The following is a 15,230-nucleotide window of genomic DNA, read 5'->3' as shown; positions in this document are numbered from 1 at the left end:
CTGTTAGAGAGAGAGGGACAGAGATATTACAGAGAATGTAGTGAAAACCAGAGTAGGAAGTAGGAACTGGATTTTAATTTTGGTCCTTGGTTCTTCACTGAATTAATTTAGTAACTTTGGGCAAGTGAACTTGGCTTTCTCTTTTTAACTGGTTTCTGCAAAATTAAGAGGTTGCATTCTTTGACTTCTAAAGCCAATTTTCATATTATTGAAAGTAAGTATTTATCCACTCAAAGGCTTGTTATTCAGACTCCTCTGGTAGTTCTTTAGTGGCAGGTTTTAGGGCACTGTCTTGGTCCACATTTTTTGTCACGGATTTGAAGGAACACAGGTAAGGTCTATATTTAGCTGGTATTTGTTAGGTGCCTACTATGTGCCAGACATATTATTGTAAGTGCTTTACATATGTTTTCTCATATGGGTTTTTTAAATTTTTTTTAACATTTATTTATTTTTGAGAGAGAGAGAGAGAGCGAGAGCGAGCACAAGTGGGGGAGGGGCAGAGAGAGAAGGGGACACAGAATCCGAAGCAGGTTCCAGGCTCTGAGCTGTCAGCACAGGGCCCGAAGGCAGGGCTTGAACTCACAAACTGTGAGATCATGATCTGAGCTGAAGTCGGACGCTCAACTGACTGAGCCGCCCAGGCGCCCCATTCTCATATGATTTTTTAATATTTATTTATTTTTGAAGGAGGGAGAGATAGAGCGTGAGCAGGAGAGGGGCAGAGAGAGAGAGAGATACAGAATCCAAAACAGGTTCTGGGCTCCAAGCTGTCAGCACAGAGCCCGACATGGGGCTCGAACCCACGAGCTGTGAGATCATGACCTGAGCTGAAGTGGGACGCTTAACCAACTGAACCACACAGGCACCCTGATTTTCTCATATGATTTTGTTTACTGATGTATCTTCAAGTGTTTAGAATAGTGTGGAGCACGAACTACTTGCTTAGTAAGTATATGTTGAGTAAATGAATTAATAACCCAATGGCATAGTCTTCTCTGGGCCATCCCCTGTCTTAGACGCTGTATTTATCCCCTGTGGTCTAGTCAAGGACCGGTCCCAACATTATTCCTCTCCTGCATCATCTCTTTCTTACTCTCCCATTGACCCATTACCATTGGTATTAAAGCTTGCTGTTTTCTTTCATCTTAAAACAACAAACTTGACCCACATTCCCCTCTAGATACTCACCCTATTTTTCTGTTCCTTTTTGTGTCAGCATTTCTCTGCAGAGTTGTCCATATTTGCTGTTTCCAATTTGTTGCCCTTTTTTTTTTTTCATGAATTTACTCCACCTGACTTTCATCCTCACTGTATCAAAATATTTCTTAATTATCAGGGTTTGTCAATGTCTCTGTGTTGTAAAACGCAGTGATCAATGATTATTTCTTAGGCCTCTCAGTATCATTTGAAACAGCTGAATACTCTTTCCTTACTTTGACACACAGGGTGCCATTCCTGGAAGGAGAGTGTTGGTAACTCATGGTTTTCCCAACTTCTAAAATGTTGAGGGCTGCAAGGCTCAGTCCTGGGGACTCCTTTTCATTCTAGATTCCCCCCCCCCCCCCCAGGAGGAATATATGTCTGTATTCCTCTAGTCCTGATCTTCCTGCTGACCTGTATGTCCAGCTGCCTGTTAAAGGTCTTCACTTGGATGTCTACTAGAATCTTAACATGTTCTAAATTGAATTTCTGATGTCGAGACCACTCTCAAACCTGTTCTTCCTGTAACTCCGTCTTTTCTCAAGCTAGCTAATAACAGTGGTGATCATAGCAATATTAGGTCTGCCTAGGTCACACAGGAAGTGACAGAGTCTCCTGGAATACAAGCCCACATTGCCAAAACTGCAGTCCTCCCAGACTTCTCTCTTTCACTCACATTCTACAGACGTTCATCAGCAATTCCAGTGGCTTTATCTTTACGATAGATCCAGAAACTGATGGTCTCTTACAGACAGACCTTCACTCTGTTAGCCTTGTCTGAGCCATTTTCAGCATTTCACTTACTGCCTTAACTTCTCTTTTGCTCCCTATGCAGTGTATTCTCAACACAGTGGTCACTTAAAGCTGCAGTCAGGCTGTCTGTCTCTTCTGGTGCCCTCTCCAGCTCACTTAAGATGAAAGCTGGCCTAGAGAGTTCCACAGTGCTACCTCTCTGCCCATTTCTGACCCCTCTCCCTTCACTCTTCTCAGCCTGCTACCCTGCTGCTCCTCACCTTACCAAGTACACACCCTCTGCGTCTGCTTTTATTTTAGCCAGGAATTCTCCAAATTCCCACATCATTTGCTTCCTCACTTCCTCAGGTCTCCGCTCAAATGTACCTTTCAGGAGTCCTTCTTGGGCTATGATATTAAAACATCGCAACCCCCTCCTACCCTCTTGCCTGCTGTAGAGCTCCATATTCCGATTACCCCGCTGTAGATTTTTCTCCATAGCGTCATGACCTAGCGTCATCTAACGTAGTGTATCTATTACCATATCCCAGTTTTACAGATTTTAGCAAGTTGAGGCACAGGTGGGTTACTGTACCTGTTGCTCTCAATATCAAACTGGAGTCCGTCACAGGGAGTGACCGGAGTGGTGAGAGGTTATGACGCTAGGGTCTGAGGAGTGGTTGAAAGAACTGAGATTTTTTTTTTTTTATGTTTATTTATTTTTGAGAGAGAGCACGCGCAAGGGGGCCAAGGGGTGCAGAGAGACTGGGAGACAGAGACTCCCCAGCAGGCTGTGCACTGATGGCTCAGGGCCTTGATGCGGGGCTCCTTCTTAAGAACTGTGAGGTCATGACCTGAGCCCAAATCAAGAGTTGGACGCTTAAGCAACTGAGCCACCCAGGCGCCCCAAAAGAATTCAGGATTCTGACTAGAAAACGGGATTTCACAGCTTATCATAGCTGTGCCGTGTCTCACAGAAGAAGTTCTATGGTGTAGAACTAGGTCCGGCAGGGAAAAGTTACAGTCAGGTAAGTATATGGACGATCTTTTGTGGATTGATGGATGGTTTTGAAGATGGAATTGGACAACTTTTGAGTTTCCGGTTCTGAAAGGGCTTAAATCAAAATCGAGGATGACCATTTTGGAGGAGGCCCTTTCCTGCAGCACGGGGGCACAGTTCAGGGACTGTGCATGAAGATGTCCACATAAATTCTGTCCCTGGATGTGCGCCTGTGTGCTGTCCCTCTTCGTTGTATGTGTTTGTTAAGTATGTGTGATAACTGAAAATGTAATTGAGCATAAGAGGTATAGTTCTATTACCAATTTTGAGCGGGGGAGGTACTAAAGAAGGTTTTAAAATCACAAGATTTTATGATCCTGTTAAAATCGGAAATGAGACTAGTTTAGAGGGGGCAATTGTATTAAGCAGTAAGGGTCGGATCAAAATGATTGGTTTTTAGGCCTAGGAGAAGCTCCTTTTAACATATTTGAGAAGCCATCATAAACTTTAACTTATGAACATTTTTTAAAAGCTCTTTTTGTGGAGGTGTAATTCACCATAACGTGGACCATTTTGAAATGTACAACTTGATGGTTTTTGGCATATTCACAAGGTTGTACGGCCATTACTACTATCTAATTCCGGAACCTTTTCATTCTTCCCAAAAGACACTTCCATTTCCATTAGCAGTCACTTCTCATTGCCCTCTCCTCCAGCCCCTGGAAGCCACTTGCCTCTCTGTCTCTACTGATTAGCTTCTTCTGGGAATCTCATATAAATGGAATCATGTAAAAGGCGGCCTTTCGTGTCTGACTTTTTTTTACCTCGTATGTTTTTAAGGTTCATTCCTGTTGTAACATGAGCCAGTACCTCTTTCCTTTGTATGACTGAATGATATTCTATTGTTTGGGTGTAGTACATTTCGTTTATCCATTCATTAGTTGATGGGCATTTGTATTGTTTCCACTTTTTGGTCCTTAGGAGTAATTCTGCTATCAGCATTCATATACGAATTTTTGTGTGAATGTGTGTTTTCAGTTTTCTGGGATACGTACCTAGCAGTAGAATTGTTGGGTCATAAGGTAACTCTATGTGTAGCTTTTTGAGGAATCGCCAAACTGATTTATTTCCACACTGGCTGCATCGTTTTTATTCCCACCGACAACATATGAAGGTACTAATTTCTCCACATCGTCATCAACACTTACTTTCCATTTTCGTAGTTCTAGCCATGTTACTGGGGGAAAGCTCTAATTTTAAAAAGTAGTAAGTTTTGCTATGTTTATATTGCCTTCTAAATGACCACATCCTGATACATTATACGGGTTCAAGTCTTCAGATGGGTTGATGAGAATATGATGTAATTGAAGCCCACGTCGCTGTATGGTAACAAATGGCAGCTACATTTGTGGTGAGCCCAGCAAAACATTCAGAGTTTTTGAATCACTGTGTTGAACACCTGAAACTAACATAACATCGTGTGTCCAATATATTTCAGTGAAAAAAATAAAGCCCAGCTTGTGGGCTTAGCATGTGCCGTGTTTAGCTTCTCTTATCATCGCAGGCCCACATTTCTCACAATCAGTGCCATTGGTGACAAGGAAATTAGACTAAATCCTCCACCCCTGGAAGACCAAGTTAGGTCGCAGGGCCTGCCAATAAGTCAGGGAGCAAGATAATCTTGGCATAAAGACAACGAACGTATAACTGCTGTTGTGTATCTGTCTCTACCTCTTCCTCCACCCCTTTCTTTACTATGTCTTCTTGTCTCATCTACAAAGGGTTTGAGATGATTTTTGTAAAGACTATGTCGTATGCAGTGATGACAAAATGTCTCTAAGAATAGAATCAGAACCTAAGACAACAGGAATGAAAGAAGGAAATCTTGTGTAGAGAACATGATCATAAGAGCTAATGTAATTATATATTGAAAATCATATTTGACCATCAACTTATTATTTGGCAAAGTTACTAAAAAGAGACATGTTCAGTTATACATTTTGCTTTCATACTTTTTCTCCAAAGAAGCAAAAATTTTGTATAGCTCTGAATTTTTTTTAGTGCTTATTTGTTTTTGAGAGAGATAGAGAGACACGGTGTGAAGTAGGGGAGGGACAGAGAGAGAAGGAGACACAGAATCAGAAACAGGCTCCAGGCTCTGAGCTGTCAGCACAGAGCCCAACGTGGAGCTCAAACTCCCAAACCGTGAGATTGTGACCAGAGCCTAAGTCCGGTGCTTAACCTACTGAGCCATCCAGGCACTCCTAGCTCTGAATTTTAAAAGAAAGTCTTAGGTGGGGCTTTATATACTGGAAATAAGTGTATAGCGTTGTCCTCACTAAAGCATTGGTCACGAGAATGATTTAACTGTGATACACTAGTGTGGGGTTATAATATTTGTCACACATATGTGAATGTCTTTTGCTATTTTATGGAAATTCTAACTCTAGATATTAATGATTATATTTTTTAAGCATATTTTTCTTTGTATACTGTGTTTTCCAGAACATATACACTGAAGATTGGGACAAGATATTTGCCTAATTTCTGGTAAGTGACTGGTTTAGAGATAAGTGGCATAAAATAATTGTATGGCTATAGGTTCAGTCATTGAAGCCTTAAGAGAAATTTTAGTGACTACAAGATAAAAATGACACTGATAAATTTTTATTATTGCATAATGTCAAAAGAACAGAGAAATTTTTTGTAAACCTGCTTGTAAAGGACAGTACACACAAATGTATGTCATCATTTCCTAAAGAATTGGGTTACTTTTATTGACTCAAATATTGATGCTTTCTTTTGTGAAGAGCAGTTATGTCAACATAGCCCAATTTAAGATACAAACATTCAGTGTGATCCACTTAAGATGTAAGTGAAATTGTTAAGATCAATCCGAAATCTCATTCTTCATCAGGTTTATTTTCCTTCTCAATTATAGCTTGTGAGTTATTTCAAAAGCTAAACCTGACATGCTTCATGAGCATGCAAATGAAACCTTATAATTTTCACGTTTAAATCTGCAACAAAGTTAACCATGAACAATGTACTCCTTTTTGGTATTAAGAAATGATTCTGTAGGGGCACCTGGGTGACTCAGTTGGTTAAGCATCTGACTTCATCTCAGGTCATGATCTCACGGTTTGTAAGTTGGAGCCCCATGTGGGGCTCTGTGCTGACTGACAGCTCAGAGCCAGGATCCTGTCTGGGATTCTGTGTCTCCCTCTTTCTCTGCCACTCCCCTGGGGGCGGTCTCTTTCTTTCTCTCTCTCTCTTTCAAAAATAAACAAACATTAAAAAAAAAAAAAATGAAATAAGAGGCGCTTGGGTGGCTCAGTTTTTTAAGCATCCGACTTCAGCTCAGGTCATGATCTCACGGTTCATGGGTTTGAGCCCCATGTCAGGTTCTGTGCTAACAGCTCAGAGCCTAGAGCCTGCTTTGGATTCTTTGTCTCCCTGTCTCTCTGTCCCTCCCCTGCTTGCTCTCTGTTTCTCTCTCAAAATAAATTAACATTAAAAAATTAAAAAAAAAAAGGGGGGGTGCCTGGGTGGCTCAGTTGGTTGAGCGTCCGACTTTGGCTCAGGTCATGATCTCGTGGTCTGTGAGTTCGAGCCCCGTGTCGGGCTCTGTGCTGATAGCTCGGAGCCTGGAGCCTGTGTCTCCCTCTCCCTCTCCCTCTCCCTCTGCCCCTCCCCTGCTCATGCTCTGTCTCTCTCTCTCTTTCTGCCAAAAATAAACATTAAAAGAAAAATGTAAAAAAATGATTATAGTATTTATGTAGACTGAAACATTTAACTTTTCAGTTGTGAAGAGAATAACATTGGATTATTTTTCCCTTCTAGTGGCAAAATTAAAGACCTACCATGACAATGAAGAAAGAGACTGAATTTGTCATTTTCACCTAAAGAAAGATGATAGACAGAAATCAAACCTGCGGTATAGGACAGGATTCTGTGCCCTATATGACTTGTCTGATTCACATCCTCGAAGGATGGTTTGGTGTGGAGCAGTTGGAGGACTATTTGAATTTTGCAAACTATCTCTTGTGGGTTTTTACACCACTAATACTTTTAATACTTCCTTACTTTACTATCTTTCTTCTCTATCTTACTATTATTTTCTTACACATTTATAAGAGGAAGAATGTATTAAAAGAAGCCTACTCTCATAATTTATGGGACGGTGCAAGGAAGACGGTGGCGACTCTCTGGGACGGACACGCAGCAGTTTGGCACGGTAAGCAAGAGTCCCCTGCTGTCTGTGTTGCCGTTCACGTGTGTGGCACTGAAACTGTCTCACCGTTCGTGATACTGAAAAGTACAAGGGATATTTCCCTAGTTCCTTTCATCTGTCTGCATGCATTGTGCGTTTACATGTCTTTTTTTAAATGATTGTGTTTTTTTTGTTTTTTTGTTTTTTTTAATTTTAGTGTTTGTTTATTTTTGAGACAGAGAGGCAGAGTGCGAGCAGGGGAGGGTCAGAGAGAGGGAGACACAGAATCTGGAACCGGCTCCAGACTGAGCGGTCAGCACAGAGCCTGACGCGGGGCTCGAACCCATGAGCTGTGAGATCATGACCTGAGCTGAAGTCGGAGGCCCAACCGACTGAGCCACCCAGGAGCCCCTAAATGATTGTTTTCAAACACGTTACTTTTTCTTAAAGAACCATACAACAGTGTAGATAACGTAAAATATAAAAGTGCATATGTGAGACATCTAAGAGTAAGAAACTAATTAAAACGGTTTAGAAACCTATTTTGAAAATAGGTTTAATTATTTAAATGCTTTAATTATTTAGTGTTTAATTCCATCTTGTTCAAAGTAAGTTTGCACTTTCCTAGTCAAATTAGATTTTTTTTTGAAAAAGAATTATTAACTAATAATGTTAAATATAATTTGTATACCAAAATTTATCCATTTTATGTTTGCTTCATTTCAGAGGTTATTATGTCTCTTGAAGAAATGAGATAGCAATAAGTTTCTCTCCAGGATATTCATTCTTTTCTTCATCATTTGAGAGATTGTGATGTTTTACATTGAATGATTGGTGGTTCTTTGGCCGTCATGAGAATTGCCCTCCTGTGGCCTGTTATCAAGGACTTGGTGTTTTTCTCTACCAATTTTTATCTTATTCATCATTTTTGCTTAAGGACTATACAAAAATTCAGTAGGTGTTTAACAAAGATGTGCTTTCTATTTCATGTTAAGCATCAAAATCGTTTCACGGAAATACACAGAAGGAAGCACAGATTTTGAAATAGGTACTGGAGGAAATATATATCATGGAAGTATAAGGCTGCTGTTAGCACAGATTACCAGTAACACGCTTATTAGGCCATTGTGTCATCATTTTGATATGACCTACGTTCTTATAAGTCTTTTGAGCATTTAGTATGCCATACACTGTTGAATGTTTGATATACATTAATAATTTTAAAAGTTAGAATAGATAGAGTCTACATATTATCTCCATTTTGCGGTTTTCCTGTGAGGAAATTGAGGAGCAGGGAGGTTGTTATTTGCCCAAGACACGCTAGGAAGCTAGGAAGACGAGCCAGGGTACAATCTCTGATATCAGGCTCTAAAGCCTGTCCTCTTGGGATCTGTGCTCTGTGGAAAGTTTGTCCCAGGTTGGGGATTCAAGGTCACACGTCATGGTGAATACCTGAATAGCAGGTTTGCAACCAGGAGCCATATACCTTTGATGTACTGAATTCGGAATATTTACTCGTGAATACTAGTGCTCCTGCCGGTCGTTACAACTCTCATACACTCTAATGGTGGTTTTACATGAGACAAGATGATACTTCCGCTTTCCACGTGTGCCCGTCTGCAGAGACTGCGTCGGTGTCGGCCGCTGTCGCTTGTCTTTAAAACAGGCACACAGAACTTCTTTGGCATTGTTGACAATACTTACTGGGAATATGTATCCCCCTCTTACGTATACGCCCCCCCATTTCAGGATAATATATAGCGTGAGGAATTTGAATTTATTCATATTTCAGGAGACATGATTTAATTTAGGTAACTTTAAGCACTAAGCTCATTTTGTAATAGAATATATACTTCTGGGGTGTTTTTATTTTTCTGAGGTACTTTTAAAGATACATTTATGGCTCAGAGGAAGTAAAAGGCATAGTTCTTAGCCTCTTTTAATGTCTTTTTATGGTAACTTGGCACTGTATTTTATTAGGATAAGTGATACTCTTTTAAAAGTGAGTTTTCCTTATTCAATCATTAAAAACAAGGAAATTCTGCCATTTACAACAATATGGATGGACCTTGAAGACATTATGCTAAGTGGAATAAGTCAGACAGAGAAATATAAATACTGTGTTTATGGCACCAAGAATTGATAATTGATTTTCTCTATGCCCTTACCAGCACTTGTTATTTATTGTTTTTTTTGATAATCGCTATTGTAACAGATGTGAAGTGATACCTCAGTGTGAATACCCTGATGGTTAGTGATACTGAACATTTTTCAGGTACCTGTTGGCCACCTCTATATCTGGGAAAATGTCTATTTAGATCCTTTCTCTGTCCATTTTTTATGGTTGTCCATTTCTCCTCTTTTTTTTTTTTTTTGCTATTTTTGAGTTGTATGACTTCGTGGGTTGCATATTAATTGCTTATCAGATATATGGTTTTTGCAAATATCTTCTCCTATTCAGCAGGTTGCCTTTTCATTTTGTTGATGGTTTCTTTTGCTGTACAGAAGCTTTTAGTTTGATACAGCCCCACTTGTATATTTTTCTTTTTGTTGCCTTTGATTTTGGAATCTGGTTTAAAAAATCATTGCCAAGTCTGGTATCAGGGAGCTTACTTCCTAGGCAGTCTTCTAGGAATTCTGTGGTTTCAGGTCTTAACCTTCAAATCTTTAATCCATTTTGAATTAATTTTTGTACGTGGAAGATAGTACATTCTTTTCTTTATCAGTTTTATTCTTTTGAACGTGACCGTCCAGTTTCCCCAAACACTGTTTATTGAAGAGACTTCTTTCCCCATTGCATATTCTTGGCTCTTTTGTCAAAAATTGACCGTATATGTGTAGGTTCATTTCTGGGCTCTCTATTCTGTTCTACTGATCTGTGTGTCTGTTTTTATTTCAATATCATGCTGTTTTGATAACTATGACTGTTTAGTTTTTCAACAGTTTTTCAAACTGTTGCGTAGTTTGAAATCTGGGAACATGATGCCTCCAGCTTTGTTCTTTCTCATGATTGCATTGGCTCTTTGGGATCTTTTGTGGTTTCATACAATTGATTTAGGATTATTTGTTCTATTTCTGTGGAAAATGCCATTGAAATTTTGACAGGGATTACATTGAATCTGTAGACTGCTTTGGCAGGTATGGGCATTTTAACAATATTAATTCTTCTAATCCCTGAGTATGGGATATCATTCCATTTGTGTTTCAAGTTTCTTTCATTAATATCCTATAGTCTTCAGGGTATAGGTCTTTTTACCTCCTTGGTTAAATTTATTGATAGATATTTTATTCTTTTCCATGCAATTATAAATGAATTTGTGTTCTTATTTTCTCTTGTTGTTAGTGTACAGAAACACTAATTTCTGTAGATTTCTGTATATTGATTTTGATCCTGCAACTTTACTGAATTTATTAGTTCTAACAGTTTTTTGATGGAGTCTTTTTTAATTTAATTTTACTATTTGTTATTATTTTTTAATTTAAATCCAAATTAGTTAATATATAGTGTAATAATTCAGGAATAGGATTTAGTGATTAATCACTTAGGTATAACTCCCAGTGCTCATCCCAGCGAGTGTCCTCCTTAATGCCCCTTGCCTGTTTAGCCCACCCTTCCCACCCCCCACTCATCACCCCACCAGGAACCCTCAGTTTGTTCTCTGTATTTAAGAGTCTCTTATGGTTTGTCTTCCTCTCTGTTTTTATATTATTTTTGCTTCCCTTCCCTTCTGTTCACTTGTTTTGTGTCTTAAAACCCACGTATGAGTGAAGTCATAGACTTTCTCTGACTGACTTATTTCACTTAGCATAATACACTCTAGTTCCATCCACATTGTTGCATGTAGCAAGATTTCATCCTTTTTGATCGCTGAAAAATATTCCATTGCATGGTTTTGTGTGTGTGTGTGTGTGTGTGTGTGTGTATATATCTTTCATTGTGTGTGTCTATGTGTATATATATATGTTTCTTATGTATGTATATATATATATACATACAGACACACACAATGAAAGATATATATATCTTCATATATATGAATATATATGTATTCATATATACACATATAGACACACACAACTATCCATTCATCAGCCTATGGACGTTTGGGCTCTTTCTGTACTTTGGCTATTGTTGATAGTGTTGCTATAAACATTGGGGTGCATGTGCCCCTTCGAATCAGCACTCCTGTATCCTTTGGATGAATACCTCTGTATCCTTGGATAAATACCTAGTAGTGCAGTTGCTGGGTTGTAGGGTAGTTCTATTTTTAATTTTTTGAGGAACCTCTTTACTGTTTTCCAGAGTGGCTTCACCAGTTTGCATTCCCACCAGCAGAGCAGAAGCGTTCCTCTTTCTCTGCTTTTTGGTGGGGTCTTTAGGGTTTTTTGTATGTAATATGTCATCTGTAAATAGTGACAGTTTTATTCCTCCCTTTCCATTTTGGATGCCTTTTACTTCCTTTTTTTTTTTTTTTTTTTTTTAATTTTTTTTTTTTTCAACGTTTTTTATTTATTTTTGGGACAGAGAGAGACAGAGCATGAACGGGGGAGGGGCAGAGAGAGAGGGAGACACAGAATCGGAAACAGGCTCCAGGCTCCGAGCCATCAGCCCAGAGCCTGACGCGGGGCTCGAACTCACGGACCGCGAGATCGTGACCTGGCTGAAGTCGGACGCTTAACCGACTGCGCCACCCAGGCGCCCCGCCTTTTACTTCTTTTTCTTGCCTAATTGCTCTGGCTAGGACTTCCAGTACTATGTTGAATACAGGTGGTGAGAGTGGGCATCCTTGTCATGTTTCTGATCTTAGAGGAAAAACTTTCAGCTTTTTATCATTGAATGTGATGTTAGCTGTGAGCTTGTCCAAATGGCCTTTGTTATGTGGAGATACATTGCCTGTATACTCACTTTGTTGAGAGTTTTTATCTTAAATGGATATTGGACTTTGTCAGATGCTTTTTCTGCATCCATTGAGATGATCATATGATTTTTATTCTTCATTTTGTTACTGTTGTGTATCACGTTGATTGATTTGCAAATGTTGAACCATTTCTATATCCGTATAATAAATTCTACTTGATTGTGGTGTATGATCCTTTTAATCCATTGCTGAATTTGGTTTGCTAATGTTTTGTTGAGGGTTTTTACATCTGTGTTCATCAAGGGTATTGATCAGCCTATAATTTTCTTTTTTTAAAAAATGTTTATTTATTTTGAAAGAGCGTGCGAGCAGGGGAGGGGCAGAGAGAGAGAATCCCAAGCAGGCTGCACACTGTCAGGGCAGAGCCCAACGCGGGGCTTGAACCCATGAACCATAAGATCATGACCTGAGCCGAATCAAGGGTCAGATGCCTAACTGACAGAGTCATCCAGGCACCCCTATAATTTTTTTTCTTGTGATGCTCTTGTCTGGTTTTGGAATTAGGGTAAAACTGGCCTCATAAAATGAGTTTGGGAGAGTTCTCTCCTCTATTTCTTGGAAGAATTTGAGGATTGGTATCAGTTCCTCTTTGAATGTTTGGTAGGATTTACCAGTGAAGCCGTCTTCTGGACTTTTGTTTGTTGGGAGGTTTTTGATTACTGCTTCAGTCTCCTTACTTGTAATTGGTCTGTTCAGATTTTCTATTTCTTCATGATTCAGTCTTGGAAGGTTGTATGTTTCTCAGAATTTATTCACTTCATGTAGGTTGTCCAGTTTCTTGGCATGTATTGTTCTTAGGAATCTCTTACCCTTTGTCTTTCTGTGGTATCAGTAGTAAGGTCCCCTCTTTGATTTCTGATTTCGTTTTTTGAGTGCTGTCTTTTTCTTGGTGAGTCTAGCTAAAGGCTTGTCAATTTTGTTTATCTGTTCAAAGAAACTGCTCTTGGTTTCATTGATATTTTATATTGTCTTTTTATTTTCTCTCTAATCTTTGGCATTCCCTTCCTTTTACTACCTTTGTTCTTTTTATAGTTTCTTGAGGTGTAGTTACGTTGTTTATCTGAGATTTTTCTTGTTTTCTTGAGATAGGCATTTATCATTATGAACTTCCCTCTTAGAACTGCTTTTGCTGTATCCCGCAAGTTTCATTATGGTTTATTTCCATTTTCGTCTATCTCAAGGTATTTTTAAATCTCTCTCTCTTTTTTCTAATGTTTATTTTTTTTTGAGAGAGACAGAGTGTGAGTGGGGGAGGGCCAGAGAGAGAGGGAGTCACAGAATCGGAAGCAGGCTCCAGGCTGTGAGCTGTCAGCACGGAGCCTGATGCGGGGCTCGAACCACGAGCCGTGAGAACATGACCAGAGCCAAAGTCAGATGCTTAACCGACTGAGCCTACCCAGGCGCCCCGAATCTCTTTTGCTTTCTTTTGCTTTCTTCATTTCTTCATTGTTCAGTGGACTTTTTCTTTTTGCTGGGACCAGCTGAGGCTGAGGTCAGTAATGACACCTGACAGCAGTGAGATGGGAAGGAGGAACAGATCTTATGACTAGAACCATGATCACATTTCATCGGCTCCTCAGAGTGTTAAGTTCCAAGTCTTGTGATAAACTATGCAGGGTATTTTCCTTTGAAGCATTGGTGGAGCTTACTGAAATCTGTTGTATCCCCCACCTCCGCCAAGAGGACAGGGTTGCCATGAGAGATGTGCTGGTGGTTGGTAGCAGTCTAAAGGGCAGTAGACGGGTTCATGTCTTTAGCGTCGGAGGAGAAAACAAGTATACTCAGGAAGCCAACCTTGAACGGAAGCACGTTAGAAGGAAGCCTCCAGAGATCGTCCCCCTCCCCATTTCCACCAGCCTTTCATCCTGTCATTTACTCGCTCCTCCTTACAGTGACTTTGTGGGGTTTATAGTGTGGCAGGAAGGAAAGACGAGAGGTGGCGCGGGTCTTTAATTTCACTTGTACTGCAGGAGATTTCTGCAGTCTCTGCAACATATCAAAAAATGTGTTTGTGAATGAAATCAAAGTTTGCAACGTGGTTAAGTTACCCGTTTGTATGTAACAGTTTAAACGGATGTTTTATTTTGCACTGAATCAAGAGTTTAAGAGTTTTCTTACTTTTATCAATGAATTATTTTCGTATATGTGCTGCCGAAGCAAGCGCTCAATGAATTGTTTTATGACTCACTGTTAAATTTTACTCTAGATTGTGTTATCTCAGGGAAGCTATAACTTAATTGACGTCTCCTACCTTGGCCCTCTTCACTACTCCCCTTGATCTGCTCATTACCCCTTTTACAACCTGCTTGTAACAAGATGAATCTCCTCCTCTAGAACTACTCTGTATTAAGCTTACACAGAAGGGTCCAGACTGTGTTTTAAAAGCCAGTGGATTCAAGAAAGTGTACTTGATGTTTTAGAGATGTGTAACTCCTTGGGTAGCCTTGATTAACAACCAAAGATAGTCTTAAGTTTTAATATGTCTGTTAGATTGGAACCCAAAGATTCTTTTTTATCTTATAAATTTTATGATTCTAAGATCTTACATGGTTTTTCCATAGAGAGCAATAATGATTGTTGCTTTTATTCATAGACTTTTTAAAAATTAATACTCCAAGTATTATACAAAGAACTTATTTTCCTAAATCATTTGACTAGAAGTGCCTACGTTACCCTCTCTTTAATGCTTTTAGTGCATATTTCCTACAAACAAGGAAGTTCTTCTATTTAACATTAATAAAACCATTCAAATCAGGAAATTAACATGGAAATATTACTGATCTTTAGATCTCATTCAAATATTTTGCTTTCCATTTGATTCATTGTTTTTTGTAACTTCATTCTATCTGCTGAAATTTCTAATCTGATTGTGTATGTGTTCCTTTTTCCACTAAATCCTTTAACATATTAACCATGGTTAATTTAAACTTACCATCCGATGATTTAAACTTTTGGGTCTGGTTCTCTTGATTAAACAATCTCTTGACAGTGGATTTTTTTTCTTGCTGCTTTGTATGTTTTGTAATTTCTTTTTTTATTGAATTCTGGGCATTGCTTGTAAAAGAAAGTAGAAAATGAGGTAAATAGTATTTATAACTGAAAATTGACCTTTTTCTGTCAGGCCGTTAGTGAGTGGGGTGGTGTTTATTCAGCCTACCCTATA

The 15,230-nt window shown here is 39.2% G+C and overlaps 1 protein-coding gene across 9 annotated transcripts in view; it reads left to right on the top strand.

The window, feature by feature from the left end:
• TMEM68 (transmembrane protein 68) overlaps positions 1 to 15,230 on the top strand; it is a 60,927-nt gene that overhangs the window by 3,323 nt on the left and 42,374 nt on the right. For 7 of the 9 annotated variants that reach the window (XR_009603417.3, XR_009603416.3, XM_060610550.3 and 4 more), the window contains exons 2-3: positions 5,441 to 5,485; positions 6,779 to 7,172. Coding sequence is in view for 7 of the 9 variants with exons in the window: in XM_060610550.3 (XP_060466533.1) it covers positions 6,848 to 7,172 (325 nt within the window). In the remaining 2 variants the exon portion in view is untranslated. Of the gene's footprint in view, positions 1 to 4,323; positions 4,347 to 5,440; positions 5,486 to 6,778; positions 7,173 to 15,230 lie in introns of those variants that run through there. The other 2 variants (XM_078441512.2, XM_060610548.3) reach the window with 2 other exon arrangements.

The sequence above is a fragment of the Panthera onca genome, chromosome F2 (genome assembly GCF_046562875.1).
Source record: "Panthera onca isolate mPanOnc1 chromosome F2, mPanOnc1 haplotype 2, whole genome shotgun sequence".
Lineage (NCBI taxonomy): Eukaryota > Metazoa > Chordata > Mammalia > Carnivora > Felidae > Panthera > Panthera onca.
Note: the sequence above shows the minus strand (reverse complement) of the source record. Positions and strands in the feature narration are given on the sequence as shown.